At 34.1% G+C, this 16393-nt stretch overlaps 1 protein-coding gene across 3 annotated transcripts in view; it reads right to left on the bottom strand.

The window, feature by feature from the left end:
• LOC149802441 (uncharacterized) overlaps positions 1-16393 on the bottom strand; it is a 166285-nt gene that overhangs the window by 33307 nt on the left and 116585 nt on the right. For all 3 annotated transcript variants that reach the window (XM_089951665.1, XM_089951664.1, XM_089951666.1), the window contains one exon: positions 12307-12534. In XM_089951665.1, coding sequence (XP_089807791.1) covers positions 12307-12534 — 228 coding nt within the window. The remainder of the gene's footprint in view (positions 1-12306; positions 12535-16393) is intronic.

A 16393-nucleotide genomic window follows, 5' to 3' on the forward strand; every position in this document is an offset into this window, starting at 1 on the left:
TCATTAAATATATGATTTTTATAAGAATGTGATCTGACATCATTAAATACATGATTTTTTATAAGAATGCAATTTGACATCATTAAATATATGATTTTTTATAAGAATGCAATTTGACATCATTAAATACATGATTTTTTTATAAGAATGTGATCTGACATCATTAAATACATGATTTTTATAAGAATGCAATTTGACATCATTAAATACATGATTTTTTATAAGAATGTGATCTGACATCATTAAATACATGATTTTTATAAGAATGTGATTTGACATCATTAAATATATAATTTTTTATAAGAATGTGATTTGACATCATTAAATATATGATTTTTATAAGAATGTGATCTGACATCATTAAATACATAATTTTTATAAGAATGCAATTTGACATCATTAAATACATGATTTTTGAGCTTTACAAACTATTATAAGACATCCTTTCATGATCGTCACGGAGAACACGGTTCCCTCGTATTTGTAGGATACTTTTCATGGCTCCCATGAAGTACATATTACGAAGAGAAATCATCACACTCCTCAGGATCCTTGCATATACTAGGTTACATGACTGTACAAACAATAACATCCAAGAAACCAATTGATCAGACATGTATATAGTTATAATAGCTTGTAAAGGACACAGTGACCTATGCTGGACTGGTGTGAAAGTTCTCATCAGAATTTGTGCATGTTTCATGACTATACGAGCAACACTGACTGAATAAAAATGACCTAAATATCAAGGATATACATCTGTAGCTAATGTGAAAGATATGACAATCACAAACATTAAGAACCCCTCCTCCAAAAAAAGAGATGTTCAATTTAAGCTAAGTCTGGTACAACACTCTTGTACAAGTTGTCAATATCACTGACATCTGCAACAAAATATTATTGGTTTCTTTCTCCTGCCTTATATCCACCAATGTCTGCCTATTTGACCCTTCCTATGAACTGTGACCAATTAAAACAACTGCCATGTAACCATACAGGTCACTTTCCAAACATTAGGTATACAAATATAATAATCTGAACTTCTGATTCTGCACACAACACAGTCAATTTCTGTAAAATGAACCTTTTTATTTGTTATCTATAGGTCAATATAGAATATCAAATGACACAAAACATGAAATTCTGCCTGAAAATTGCCATTATATTATCAGTGGTTGAAATTATCACTACATGACAAAAACTGTTAGAAAATGTGGGATAGTTTGTGATAAAACTGTCTTCTTAACACAACAAAAGACCCAACTATAACGCTGGCAAATATTACGGCAGACATATTAGGGGTCATTAGTTGTACACGTAGGTTTGACACTAATTATGACAAAGATTTTTCAGATACAATCTTAATTACCTCCCCTTATCTTCTACCACAATCTCCATTAACTTTTTCATAGATTACACAGAGCATGTAGCAATTATGTCACCACATCACAGCACAAAGTTTCACTTATAACAGATTTATCAATCATTCACTTTACTCTTATCGATAATTCATACTCATGGCCTCATAACAATCAAACAAAGTTGTGCAATCATAGTATGTAATTTTTACTTAAATTTCCTTTTGACACTGGTTTATCATGACAAAAAAAGTCAGAGTAAGATTGCATCAAACTGCCACACTGGGTTTATAAAAATCCTTGAAGGGTCAAAATATGTTACAGTAATTTTTGTGAGCTAAATGACTACTATCAAACTTTTTTCCTCTCATATTTCAGACACCAATTAACCAAACAAATAGACACATTGTAAATACATCATTGGCTAATTTGTAACCTCATGATTATACTCCTTGTAACCACATGATCAGACACCTTGTAACCTCAGACACCTGGTAACCACATGATCAGACACTTTGTAACCTCTGACACCTTGTAACCACATGATCAGACACCTTGTAACCAGAGGATCAATTACTGTGACACTTAAAGGGATCCCGCTTTATAACATTCATTGGAGCCAAGATAACAAGTGAGGGAACCATATACTTAGGGATATTTAACAAGGGTGTGTCTAGTTACTGTGTACAAATGCAAAATAGATGGTCTGAAGTCTCTTAATGTCACTTATATTAATGGCTATATCATGAGAATCATATATACTCCCTTATAAGTTAAGTCAAATTACAAACAACAAAGATCCTGATTGGCCATAGCATAATGCACATGCAGATCTGAGTCTATATTGTTTGTTCTATTGATTTCTCCTATCAAACTGCATAGACCCAGATCTCTTGGTACATAATGCGATGGCAGAGCTGGGTCTGTGTAGTTTGCAGTTAGACTTGACTTATAAGCGAGTATATATGGTAAGTGACTTTCCAATGGACAGACCAAGGTAGCAGACATTAGCAGGTATTATCAAACCCATGACCCGTGGAATACAAGTCTAACTCTCAGCTTCTGTATTTACTGATGTGAAATCACATAACCATGAAGTAAGAGCTAAAATAAAGTGAAATCAACAAAACACAATCTGGTCAATCTGACAGAATCCATGACCCTACCCATATTATGAGGTCATCAATATAACGTGGTGCTTAATAGTGAGGGACAAGTTTACGGCATATACAGGTTGCCATGCCTCAACCTGTTTCAATGTTGGAGTTCTTTGTCTCATCTGAAGTAGAACTGTGAGGTCTGAAACAGAACAGACTCAACTGATGGATTTCATTTTATCCACAAATATGAATTATCCTTGAAAATCTTCAAAACTTTCTGTGTGCTATTCTCCAATAAATACATAATGAAATATACAAAATGGGCTGTCTGATGAGGTGGATGGGGTCTTAATTGATTGGAGATGGGGGAGAGGAGGAAAATGAGCAAACAAACATAAAAAGAAATTGGTATGGTGGTGAGGGTCTAAAGTCAAATTAGCAATCATCAATCCCATGTAAATCAATCACTATTTAGTAACTAAAAACGAAACCTCTACAAACATGCTAAGTATGGTAAACTTCAATATATATGAAGACACGTTTAGTAGCCAATATCCTTTGAAAACCATAGAAGCATGACCATTTATTCAGAAAAACAAATCAATAAAATCCATAAAATTATTTGAAAGAGATAAAGATGTCTGAATAGTCTCCTCTTCATTTGTGTTTTGCAAGCTGTTTTTAAAACAAGATAAGAAAAGAAACACTCTTGATCTTTACAGTCATATGACTATATCAGATCATACAGTAAATGCAATAACAACCCAAACATCATGAACATGATCCATTCAGTATATTCAAGAATAAATGAAAAATCATGATCACAATTCATTCAGGACATGCAATAAAAATAAAAGTCATTATCACAATCCATTCAATGTAATAACCTAAAAATCATGATCATGATCAATTCAGTAATGCAATAACCTAAAAATTATGATCACGATCCACTCGATGAAGCAATAATAACCTAAAAATCAAATGATCCATTCAATGTAATAGTTCAAAATTCATGATAACAATCCATTCAATACATGTAATAATTACTTCAAATCATGATCATGATCCTTTCAATGAAATAACCTAAATATCATGATCCATTCAATGTGCCAACCCAAAAATCAAGATCCATTCAATGTAATAACATAAAAATCATGATCATGATCCACTCAATGCAATAACATAAATATCACAATCCATGCAATGCAATAAACTAAAACTCACGATCATGAGCCATTCAATGCAATAACCTAAATATCATGATCAAGATCCATTCAATGTAATAACATAAAAATCATGATCATGATCCACTCAATGCAATAACATAAATATCACAATCCATGCAATGCAATAAACTAAAACTCACGATCATGAGCCATTCAATGCAATAACCTAAATATCATGATCATGATCCAGTCAATGTAATAACATAAAAATCATGATCCATTCAATGTGCCAACCAAAAAATCATGATCCATTCAATGCAATAACCTAAGTATCATGATCCATTCAATGTAATAACATAAACATCATGATCATGATCCACTCAATACAATAACATAAATATCACAATCCATGCAATGCAATAAACTAAAAATCATGATCATGATCCATTCAATGCAATAACCTAAATATCATTATCCATTCAATGCAATAACCTAAATATCATGATCATGATCGATTCAATGAAATAACCTAAAAATCATGATCATGATCCACTGAATGCAATAACCTAAATATCATGAAACTTTAATTAATGGAATTTCCAACAAGTATGTGTGTGTTTTGAAGTGCATTCAAACATACACAAAAATGGAGTATTTAATGAATTACATTGCACTTGGTTCTCATGAACAAAAAACTACAATAAATGGAAATAAATTAAGTGGCAATAGTGCTGCCTCACTAGACATTCAGCATTAAGAAGTTAGTGTTAGGACTGGTCAGCCTGGTTTCAAGATAATGTGACTGGGTGGGACATAATGTTACATGTCTTTGGTATGATGCCCCAGTGCTAGACATCACTATGAACTGCCACACTGCAGAATCGTAGCAATTTGACTGAAAAATTGTTAAAGCTACATTAAAAATCCAAATCACATACAAGACACATACTGAGTAGCCTTGCCAAGACTGTATGCATGTTATAAAATGGGCATCATAATGCGAAGTAGCCTTGCCACAATTGTATGCATGTTATAAAATGGGCATCAGTAGCCTTGCCAAGACTGTATACATGTTCTAAAATGAGCATCAGTACATGAAGTAGCCTTGCCAAGACTGTATGCATGTTATTACATGGGCATCATTATACGAGGTAGCCTTGCCAAGACTGTACACGTTATAAAATGGGCATAATATACAAAGTAGCCTTGCCAAGACTGTATGCATGTTATAAAATGAGCATCAGTATACAAAGTAGCCTTGCCAAGACTGTATGCATGTTCTAAAACGAGCATCAGTACATGAAATAGCCTTGTCAAGACTGTACACATGTTATAAAATGGGCATCAGTATATGAAGTAGCCTTGTCAAGACTGTACACATGCTGTAAAATGGGCATCAGTATACGAAGTAGCCTTGCTAAGACTGCATGCATGTTATAAAATGGGCAACAGTATACAGAGTAACCTTGCCAAGACTGTACACATGTATGTATGTATGTATGTATGTATGTGTATATATATATATATATATATATATATATATATATATATATATATATATATATATATATATATATATATAACACAATACATGGGTTCAATAGAAACTTTATTGTACATATAAAATAATCTTTAGCATAACGGGGGCAAATCCCAACACAGCAAACTGCACCAGACAGCTCTGAATTTTTTTTCTGAAGGAATACTTCTGGATGAGAGACTTGAAAGAGTTTGTAGGGTTGTGAAGAGTGCCTGAGGGGCTGCTACGAGGTATACAGGGACACTGATCAACCAAAGCTCGATAAATCTGATCCTGAGGATTGCTATGACAAAAAAACATCAGCTGATACTCCATACATGCACTGTAGGAAGCGGGTATGAAGTATATGGGCATAATAGCTGAGTACATTTAAGTACTGACACAAATTGGGGGTCAAAAGCAAAATTGTGAATGCACGAAACTTGGAAATGGCCCCTCCCCCCACCCCCCGGACAAAGCTGGAATGGTACACTATGCAAGAAATGCCCCAAATAAACGACATGGTGGAAAGAGGGGACAATGTGATACCATCAAACAAAAACGGAGCCTAAGTCAGCCTGAAATTGGTTCCCTAGCTAACATCTGGCTGATAGCTAAATGCCAAGAGCAGTAGCCGAAGAAAAGTGGGTCATTAGTAGTGTAGCAATTTCTTCTAATGCTGTTGAGTGCATATGTAATGAGAACAACTGTTTAAAGGCTTCTCCATTTCTTATATCTTCATTCATATTTGATTGCACATGAGCATCATTTATCTGATACTGAATGCCAAGAAGCTTTCTGTCAAACTTTACTAAATTATGCTGAGCAGTTTTTTTGAGATAAAATTGTTAAAATGGTTTTCTATTTTTAGTAACAGTGGCTACATATAATATTAAATCAGCATCATTTGTATAAATTTGAAAAGCATTCAAGGTAGGATGCTTTCTGTCGAATTTGGTCACATTCTGTTCAACGGTTTTTGTGAAGCAATGTTTTGTATTTCTGGTAATGACAGCCAAATTTTATGGTGAAGAGGCATCCCTGGTGCAAATCTGAAAAAACTTCATGCAATGGTACTTTTTGCCAAATTGGTTAAATTCTGTCAATCAGTTTTTGAAAAAAAGGCAATTTATTTTTTTATATTTTAGCAACAGTTTCCATATTTGATGGTGGATTAGCATAATTTGTAGAAACTTTAAAGTCCCTGATGGCCTTCAAGGTCTTTCTGTCAAATTTAATGAAATTCTGTTCAAAGCTTTTTGAGAAGAAGTCAATTAAATGATTTTGTATTTTAGTAACAGTGATCATATCTGATGGCAGACTAGCATAAAATCTAGTTGAATTTTGTTGTTTTTGGTTTAATTCTCTATTTGTTTTCTTTATATAGCAACATGCATATCTGATGACAGATCAACACCATACTGAAAGCAGCACATTTGTTGGGTCAAACAAACCACAGTTTGATTTTATTATGGAGAATTAAGAACCATTCATGTCGAAAGGTTCTATATCACTTACTGGTGATTATGCCAGGCCTATCCCTATTAAAATACTAAGGGAAACAGGAACTTATTTTATTATCAGCTACTTTGCCTTCGTCTGAGAAGTCTTTTTCCAGTGAAAGTGTTCTTAGTCAGGTACTGGAATGCAGCTTAGTTAATGTGTCAACTTGGCATCAGAATTAGTCTCAGGACCTGTGACTGTCGGAGTAGTAACTTCTTTATGCAATGAGGGTATTCAATTGTTACCAGGTAATGACCGAGCTGGAGATAACGTTGTGGTAAATCCAATTGTAGCTGTCAATCCATCCTTGTTTGGATCAAAGAGTTTATAAAATCTAAATGAGTGTCTTACTATAAACTCCCATTGTATGACTAGGTCATTTTACAGTTGTTAAAAAAAATCAATCCTGTCAGACATGTCTGGCATACATGACTGATCCCAAAGGCCATATTGCCACACTATAAACTGCTATGTCTCTGAGAGAAAGAGGTAATATTTAGTTGTTGTAGGGTTTAACACCATTTTTCAGCACAAGAAAGCTATACATGGTGGCCAGTAAAATGGTGGGGGAAGAACCTAGGAAAACCATGGAAAGAACCACCTGGCCACAAGAGGTTACTGGCAAGCTTTCTCACATACCCATGCAGACAAAAGTGAGATGGCAATGATCCGTAACAGTGAGCGCTTTAGACCACTTGGCCACTCAGGGCCGCATGATATTTAATTATAATGTCATGAAGCTGATGACATGTTTAGACCAAAATTACTGCCATATCACAGGCACCTTGCATTTATTGCTAACTGGACAAATTGACCAGAGTGATAATAAGGATACCCAACCAGGAACAAATGGTATTCTTATCATATTTCCTACTTCAGATTCTTTGTTGTCTTTAATTACATTTTTAACATATTCAACAAAAGTCACATAAACTTATTTGCAGACTAATGTTTTTATACTCATCTTCATTCAAGCAACATATCACCTGTCCTACATTTTGACTGCAAACAGTGTTGAACATAAATATTCACAACCAAAATGGTGAATAATATGGTGTTTCAATAATAGACGTTGCAAAGTTTCCTCTTCTTTCTCATTTTTACAATTTTCATAAATATTTTACTCAGGAAAATTTGATTTCTGTTTACTGCTATTGCTAATCATTTCCAACTAACTGGTCTTCATAATAAAATGACTTAAAGGTAAGTCTTAAATTGCTCACAGATTCTTGCTGTTTTTAGTTCTGAAAACTTACTAAACAGATTATATGATATACTTCACTATCACTGCAACCTGAATTTAAGCAAATAATAAATGTTTGCTCATTACATAGTGTCCAACCAATGTTCATTGATGACATTTCTAAAAACAAATTTGAAACATACATGATTACAGTGTAAACAAAATATGTAACAGAGTAACAGTTTGGCAGCGATAATCCAAATATGCCAAAAGATGCCCAATGTTGCCATACTCAGCCCTAATGAACAGGCAGTGCTTAATGCCATTAGTATGAACAGCAGCAACCACAATCACTATTACATACTGGGGTGCACATGGGCAAAAAGGCCACATAGTTGTGCACATATGCATGATCTTCCTCTTTCCTCCCCTTCTGGAAAGTTTACAGACAGCATTTTGAGAGTTTTGGTGCTGTATGTGGTATTTTAAAAGAAACAATAAATTGTGTACACTCTTAATATTGAGTAGAAATAAAGTACTGGTTTCAATCACTGAAACAATCACATTTAGCAGATATCAAGGTGCGTATTTACGCAATATAATCCTAGAAAACTATAAATACCAAATTCATTTTGTAAAAATTTAAAAATCATATCTAACCATGGAAAAGACTGAGTTGCAGAAGGAGAAAGAGCATATAATAACTGATGGATACCAATATAGAAAAGACAGAGTAAATGCCGATGGCAGTGCATCATAAGATGCTTTAAACATAATTGTAAAGGGCAAATTAAGGTGATCACAGTGGACACAAGCACTGTGCTTTCTGAGCATAACCATGCTCCAGATCCGGAGAGCAATGAAGCGAAGAAGACCATAGCAGATATCCATCGTAAAGCAATGACCACATTGTCGGCACACTTTTGACCTGTGTGCTAACGGTGGGATACCATCATCAATATAGCATATGAGTATTGTCTATAGTCTAAAAGTAGTTTATAGTGTTGGGTAATATATATATATATATATATATATATATATATATATATATATATATATATATATATATATATATATATATACACACACATATACATACACACACACACACACACATATATATTGAAGAATAATGTCTATAGTGTAAGAGTAAAGTCTATAGTATAGGAGTAATGTCAATAGTGTATGAGTAAATGCCTACAGTGTGAAAGTAATATCTATAGTGTAGGAGTAATATCAATAGTGTATGGATAATGCCAATAGTGTGAGAGTAATATCTATTGTCTAAGAGCAATGTTTATAATGTAAGTGTAATGTCTATAGTATAAGAGCAATGTCTACAATGTAAGAGCAATGTCTATAATGTGAGAGTAATGTCTATAGTATAAGAATAATGTCTATAGTGTAAAAGCAATGTCTATAATGTGGGAGCTATGTCTCTAATGTGAGAATAACATGTCTATAGTGTAAGAGTAATGTCTATAAGGTGAGAGTAATGTCTATAGTGTAAAAGTAATGTCTGTAATGTGGGAGTGATGTCTAGCATAAAAGTAATGTGTGAGAGTAATGTCTGTAGCATAAGAGTAATTTATACAATGTAAGAGTAATGCCTATAGTGTAACAGCAATGTCAACAGTGTAAGAGCAATGTCTATAGAGTAAGAGTAATGTCTATAATGTGAGAGTAATGTCTATAATGTGAGAGTAATTGTCTATAATGTGAGAATAACATGTCTATAGTTTAAGAGTAAAGTCTATAATGTGGGTATAATGTCAATAGCATAATAGTAATGTCTATTGTGGGGGAGTAATGTCTAGCATAAGAATAATGTCTATAGTGTAAGAGTAATGGTATGAGTAATGTCCATAATGTGAGAGCAATGTCTAGCACAAGAATAATGTCTATAGTGTAAGAGTAATGGTATGAGTAATGTCTATAGTGTAAGAGCAATGGTATGAATAATGTCTATAGTGTAAGAGTAATGGTATGAGTAATGTCTATAGTGTAAGGGTAATGGTATGAGTAATGTCTATAGTGTAAGAGTAATGGTATGAGTAATGTCTATAGTGTAAGAGTAATGGTATGAGTAATGTCTATAGTGTAAGGGTAATGGTATGAATAATGTCTATAGTGTAAGAGTAATGGTATGAGTAATGTCTATAGTGTAAGAGTAATGGTATGAGTAATGTCTATAGTGTAAAAGTAATGGTATGAGTAATGTCTATAGTGTAAAAGTAATGTTATGAGTAATGTCTATAGTGTAAAAGTAATGGTATGAGTAATGTCTATAGTGTAAGAGTAATGGTGTAAGAGTAATGTCTATAATGTGAGAGTAATGTCTATAGTGTAAAAGTAATGGTATGAGTAATGTCTATAGTGTAAGAGTAATGGTATGAGTAATGCCTATAGTGTAAGAGTAATGGTATGAGTAATGTCTATAGTGTAAGAGTAATGGTGTAAGAGTAATGTCTATAATGTGAGAGTAATGTCTATAGTGTAAAAGTAATGGTATGAGTAATGTCTATAGTGTAAGAGTAATGGTATGAGTAATGTCTATAGTGTAAGAGTAATGGTATGAGTAATGTCTATAGTGTAAGAGTAATGGTGTAAAAGTAATGTCTATAAACAAAAACCAATTTCTATAGTGTAAGATGTATTGTCAAATTCTGTCTTTCAACTGGTTTTTCTTAAATATTCTTGTACTCTGCAGAAGGTGCCCTTTTCTGTAACGTCTGAAATTCATGTTAGAAATGTGTTTTGCAAAAGATATGTACAAAATGAGAGATTTTGCAGCAACTTTAGAAACCTAAAATGTGTGTTTGAAACTCTTACCATTATGTCTTGGATGATTTGTGTTGCAGAAATCATATTAATTAGAACACACTTGTGAGGCCCATTCAGACAACCCACAGAATGCACATAACTTGTAATTAATGCTGTTGGCCTCATCTGCTATTTGTCATTGGAAGAAAGAAAGAAAAACAATAACTGGAACTTTTCCACCCAAGAGATGATCTGCTGATAATAAAACACGATGATTGATGGCCATGAATATAGGCTATTTGCAAAATTTGCTTAAACATAATTTGGATTAAATTTTCTCAGTGTGAGTCTGCCATTCTGATTTTTATCATGCAATTAATAAGCGCAATTATGGAGAAATCTTCCACCATTGAGTCCTGAGATACAGGTATATATAATGAGAAAATCAATTAGACAGACAGCAATGCTGGCTTCTAAGGCATGTAAAGTGACAGTTTCTTCAATAACAGTATTAGTGTAGAACTGATGTGAATTACTGTTTAATAATGGAGGATTTTCTATTAAACTTGAAATGTACAACAGTTTCATTGTCAATATTTTTTAAATCTGTATTTCCTCTCAAAAACTGAAAACTGAGATAATGGAATATCATATACTTGTGGCTCTCATGTTCAAGTATAATGATTTATTTTTGTTGCATGGGGGAAATCCAAATAGGGGCTGGAAACCATCTGACTGGCATATGTATATAAGCAATGGAGATTCCCAAAATGGCATGTATACATAATCAAAGTGGCTAAGAGGTTAGCATGGAAACTACAACTGGACACTGCACACCCATAATTAACCTGAGGCTTGCCAAAACCCATATTTATTTCCTTCCATATTAAATTTACTCTCATAATAAATTTATTACTAAATCAAGAATTACATTTAAATTTTATTAACCAGTTAACAATGCTTTCACTTAAACTTCCAGTCTGAAAAGAAGTTTGTAGTTAATTTTCTGGCCTTGTTTCATTTCTTTTACAGTTAGCTCTCATGAAACAATCACGACTACATAACTCTTTAGTGGATGATGCTGTGTCAACCTTCATGTAGGAAGCCCATATATGGCAAACCAAAGTAGGCAAAACATATGAAATATATATGGCTGCCCAAATAGCCTGGTTAGGAGTGCCAACAAACATCAACCACAGGATGACAACTCTTGCGCCTGGAACCCTGGAGCTACAAAACTACTAGGTTGGGACTACCATATATTTAAGATTGGTAGACTAGTGGACTACTATATCATATCATGAATTATTCTCGTATTCTTCAAAGGAGATCTACTTTACAAAGGATTTTAATTTTGCTAATGACAGATAAAAATGTCAAAGGATAGTCCTCAAGGCTGAGAGTCTCCTTGCCTGTGTGTGTGGGAGGCTACTGAATTTATACTGTGCTACCAGTGTTTTTTTCCCTGGGCAAGCACTGAAACATTTTGGATTTTAAAGAGATGATATGTTGGGAATAATATAAATATACAAATAATAATCCTGCCACTATGACTTACTAAGAAGACAACATAACTTTGTCTAAAATGAAAAAACTGAAGTCATTTTTGCTAGGTCCAACACTTCAGTTTATGATGTTCTGGACATGTTTATATTATATCTGACTGTCCCTCTTTGGCAGCCATGTTACTAACCACATCAAAATGCTCTCTTACCTTGTCTAATTCTGCCTTTTCCTTTAGAAGTTTTTGTTCAAGATCCTTCTCCAATTGAAAGCATTCTGCAATCTCCTCCTTAACCTTGGATGCATTTTTCTTTCGTAGGTCACTAAGGGCCTGATGAATCCGCCGCACATTCTGCTCTTGTTTCTGCCGATTATATTCACAGTTTCGTACTTTTCCATACAACATCTGCTCCAGATCCTCGCCTTTTGATACCATTTTCTGAAACATAGGAGAAACAAAATCAACGTCTTAGACCATTCAAAACGAACCTTGCAACCTCCAAGAAGGCTTTTGTCTTTTTAAAGGGTGAATGGAAATGAAACTGCAGCCCACCATTTTGGGAAAAAATCGGACTGAATGGAAAACAAAATCCTGAAGAAAATTTCTAAAATTGGGAATTCCGCTTTATTTTGAAATGCTCATCCAGACAAAGACCATTATTAGCACAAAGGAAGCTATAAACAAGCCATGTCTAGTGTCACAGCTTGGCAGGAGTAATAAACATGATCAGGAGAAAGGTGATAAGAAAAATCACATATGTTCTTGCTTGTGAAAAAAAGCTGCTGTCAGATCACGTAAGTATTTTATTTAATTTGCCCTGTTTTATGAATGTAATATTAATCTGGAACACCTCAATCTCTTTTTGATGTGGAGATAAGCGATTCCAACTCAAAAAGACCTGGAGCCAATCAATGTGATACATCCCAACTCAATTTTTTTCTTCTTCTGGCAGATGAACATTCAGCCTGATGTGTGAAGAACAGATTCTTACAAAATGTTGGACTCTGACAACAAATTACACTTTGATGTTTCAACAATCATTGAAATACCTGCACTTTTAATATATAATGTTACCTGTGCAACATAGTAATGAAAACAATATGAAATCATTCAGTTTAAATAGCCTGAATTTATTGCTTATGTTATTGTGACATCATTATGTTTGTCATGGGCTTAACGGCAATTAAAAATGGCCATCATTTTACATCTTAGGCACTTTTTAACATTTGAATGAAAGGGCCAAGGGCATTACATAATATTATGGTGTGACTTCATGTCATTTAAAGACATTTATTGTATTGCTTATGCTCATTAACAACAAGAATTGGTCCACGACTCATTAAATCTTCTGCCTTTGCTATTGTAGACAGCATAACATTCATAATTAATTTAAGTATTGCAACCTCATCTGTCCCCAAAATATGGAAAACTGCAAAAGTAATTCCTATTCACAAATCTGGTTCTAAGGATGATGCTGATAACTACCGACCAATTTCAATACTACCAAACTTGTCAAAATTGATTGAAAAACATGTCCATGACTCATTCATGTCATATTTAACCAAACACTTGCTGTTACACCCTAATCAATCAGGCTTTAGACAGAACCATTCCTGTGAGACTGCCTTGATCTCCCTAACTGATAAATGGCTTCAAGCACTTGACCAAGGTAGAATAATAGGAACTGTATTTGTAGATTTCAGGAAAGCTTTTGACATGGTGGATCATGAAATCCTTTTGAAGAAACTGAAAATCTACCAGTGTGATGAAAGAACAATTAGATGGTTTACTTCATACTTAAATGAGAGAACACAACATGTTTACATAAATAATGTTCCGTCTGAACCTGAAACAATTAGATATGGAGTACCACAAGGCTCAATTCTAGGTCCACTACTATTCATTTTATTTATTAATGACCTACCACTTTTACTAAGAGACTCAATATCATCTACAGATCTCTATGCAGATGACACAACATTGTCAGACATCCAAAACACAAAGCATGAGCTCGAAATTTCTTTACAGAATGCACTAAACAAACTGGAAAACTGGTGCACATGTAATGGCATGGTGGTAAATACTGGTAAAACTAAAATATTACTTATCTCAACACGGCAGAGAAGGACAAATCTTGATAGTGATGAACTATGTCTGACATGGAAGGATACAAATCTGCAAATAGTCTGTCATGATAGGCTACTTGGTGTTCTGGTAGATAATAACCTATCATGGACTGAACATATCAAACATACCAGTAAAAAAGTCAATTCAAGTTTATGGCTTCTCAGTAGGATAAGACATTTTCTCCCTGAAAGGCACAGGAAACTATTTTATAACAGTTACATACAACCCTATTTGGACTACTGTAGTACAGTATGGGGTAATTCAAATGATAAAAACATAGCAAAGCTGGCACATCTTCAAAAAAGAGCATTTGGGCTAATATCAATCCAGAAAGAAAGCAAGGAAAGTTTAGCTGGTAGGTTAAAAATATTACCTATTAAAGACCGAATCTGTTTGAGAAAAGCCAAATTAATGTACAGGATATCTCAGAATAGTGCTCCTGAATATTTACAATCACTATTCCAGTATAGGCTACCTGGTAATACTCCCCACCTGCAATCCATGTCTACCAAACAGTATAAAATTCCCAAACCAAATAAGGAGTTATTTAAAAAAAGTTTCCAATACTCTGGAACTCTGCTCTGGAATAGTATTCCAGCTGAGATTAGAAATGCCCACTCTATTTCCTTCTTCCAAACCCAATATATTCAGTGGCTTCAGAGATGCAGCTTAAATAAATAAATTCCTTTGTATGAGGGCCTCAAGGTAGATTAGTTTTTAGCTAATTGTGTTACCCTCTTTAAATAAGGTCATTATTATTATTATTATTATTATTATTATTATTATTATAAGAAGCAGCACACAGGCCTGATAGGATACATAATGTCATGTATTAACTACATACAGGCCTGCTAGGATACATAATGTCATGTATTAACTACATACAGGCCTGATAGGATACATAATGTCATGTATTAACTACATACAGGCCTGATAGGATACAGAATGATAGGATACAGTATGTCATGTATTAGCTACACACAGGCCTGCTAGGATACAGAATGTCATGTATTAACTACATACAGGCCTGCTAGGATACAGAATGTCATGTATTAACTACATACAGGCCTGCTAGGATACAGAATGTCATGTATTAACTACATACAGGCCTGATAGGATACAGAATGTCATGTATTAGCTACATACAGGCCTGCTAGGATACAGAATGTCATGTATTAACTACATACAGGCCTGCTAGGATACAGAATGTCATGTATTAGCTACATACAGGCCTGATAGGATACAGAATGTCATGTATTAACTACATACAGGCCTGATAGGATACAGAATGTCATGTATTAACTACATACAGGCCTGATAGGATACAGAATGTCATGTATTAGCTACATACAGGCCTGCTAGGATACAGAATGTCATGTATTAACTACATACAGGCCTGATAGGATACAGTATGTCATGTATTAGCTACATACAGGCCTGATAGGATACAGTATGTCATGTATTAGCTACATACAGGCCTGATAGGATACAGAATGTCATGTATTAGCTACATACAGGCCTGATAGGATACAGTATGTCATGTATTAGCTACATACAGGCCTGATAGGATACAGTATGTCATGTATTAGCTACATACAGGCCTGATAGGATACAGTATGTCATGTATTAACTACATACAGGCCTGCTAGGATACAGAATGTCATGTATTAACTACATACAGGCCTGATAGGATACAGTATGTCATGTATTAGCTACATACAGGCCTGATAGGATACAGTATGTCATGTATTAGCTACATACAAGCCTAATATGATACAGTATGTCATGTATTAGCTACATACAGGCCTAATATGATACAGTATGTCATGTATTAACTACATACAGGCCTGATAGGATACAGACTGTCATGTATTAACTACATACAGGCCTGATAGGATACAGAATGTCATGTATTAACTACATACAGGCTTGATAGGATACAGTATGTCATGTATTAGTTACATACAGGCCTGATAGGATACAGTATGTCATGTATTAGCTACATACAGGCCTCATAGGATACAGCATGTCATGTACAAGCTACATACAGGCCTGATAGGATATAGCATGTCATGTACAAGCTACATAAAGACCTGACTGGATACAGTATGTCATGTACAAGCTACATAAAGGCCTGATAGGATACAGTATGTCATGTACAAGCTACATA

This window comes from Sinohyriopsis cumingii, chromosome 3 (assembly GCF_028554795.1).
Source record: "Sinohyriopsis cumingii isolate HCF-2022 chromosome 3, ASM2855479v2, whole genome shotgun sequence".
NCBI lineage: Eukaryota > Metazoa > Mollusca > Bivalvia > Unionida > Unionidae > Sinohyriopsis > Sinohyriopsis cumingii.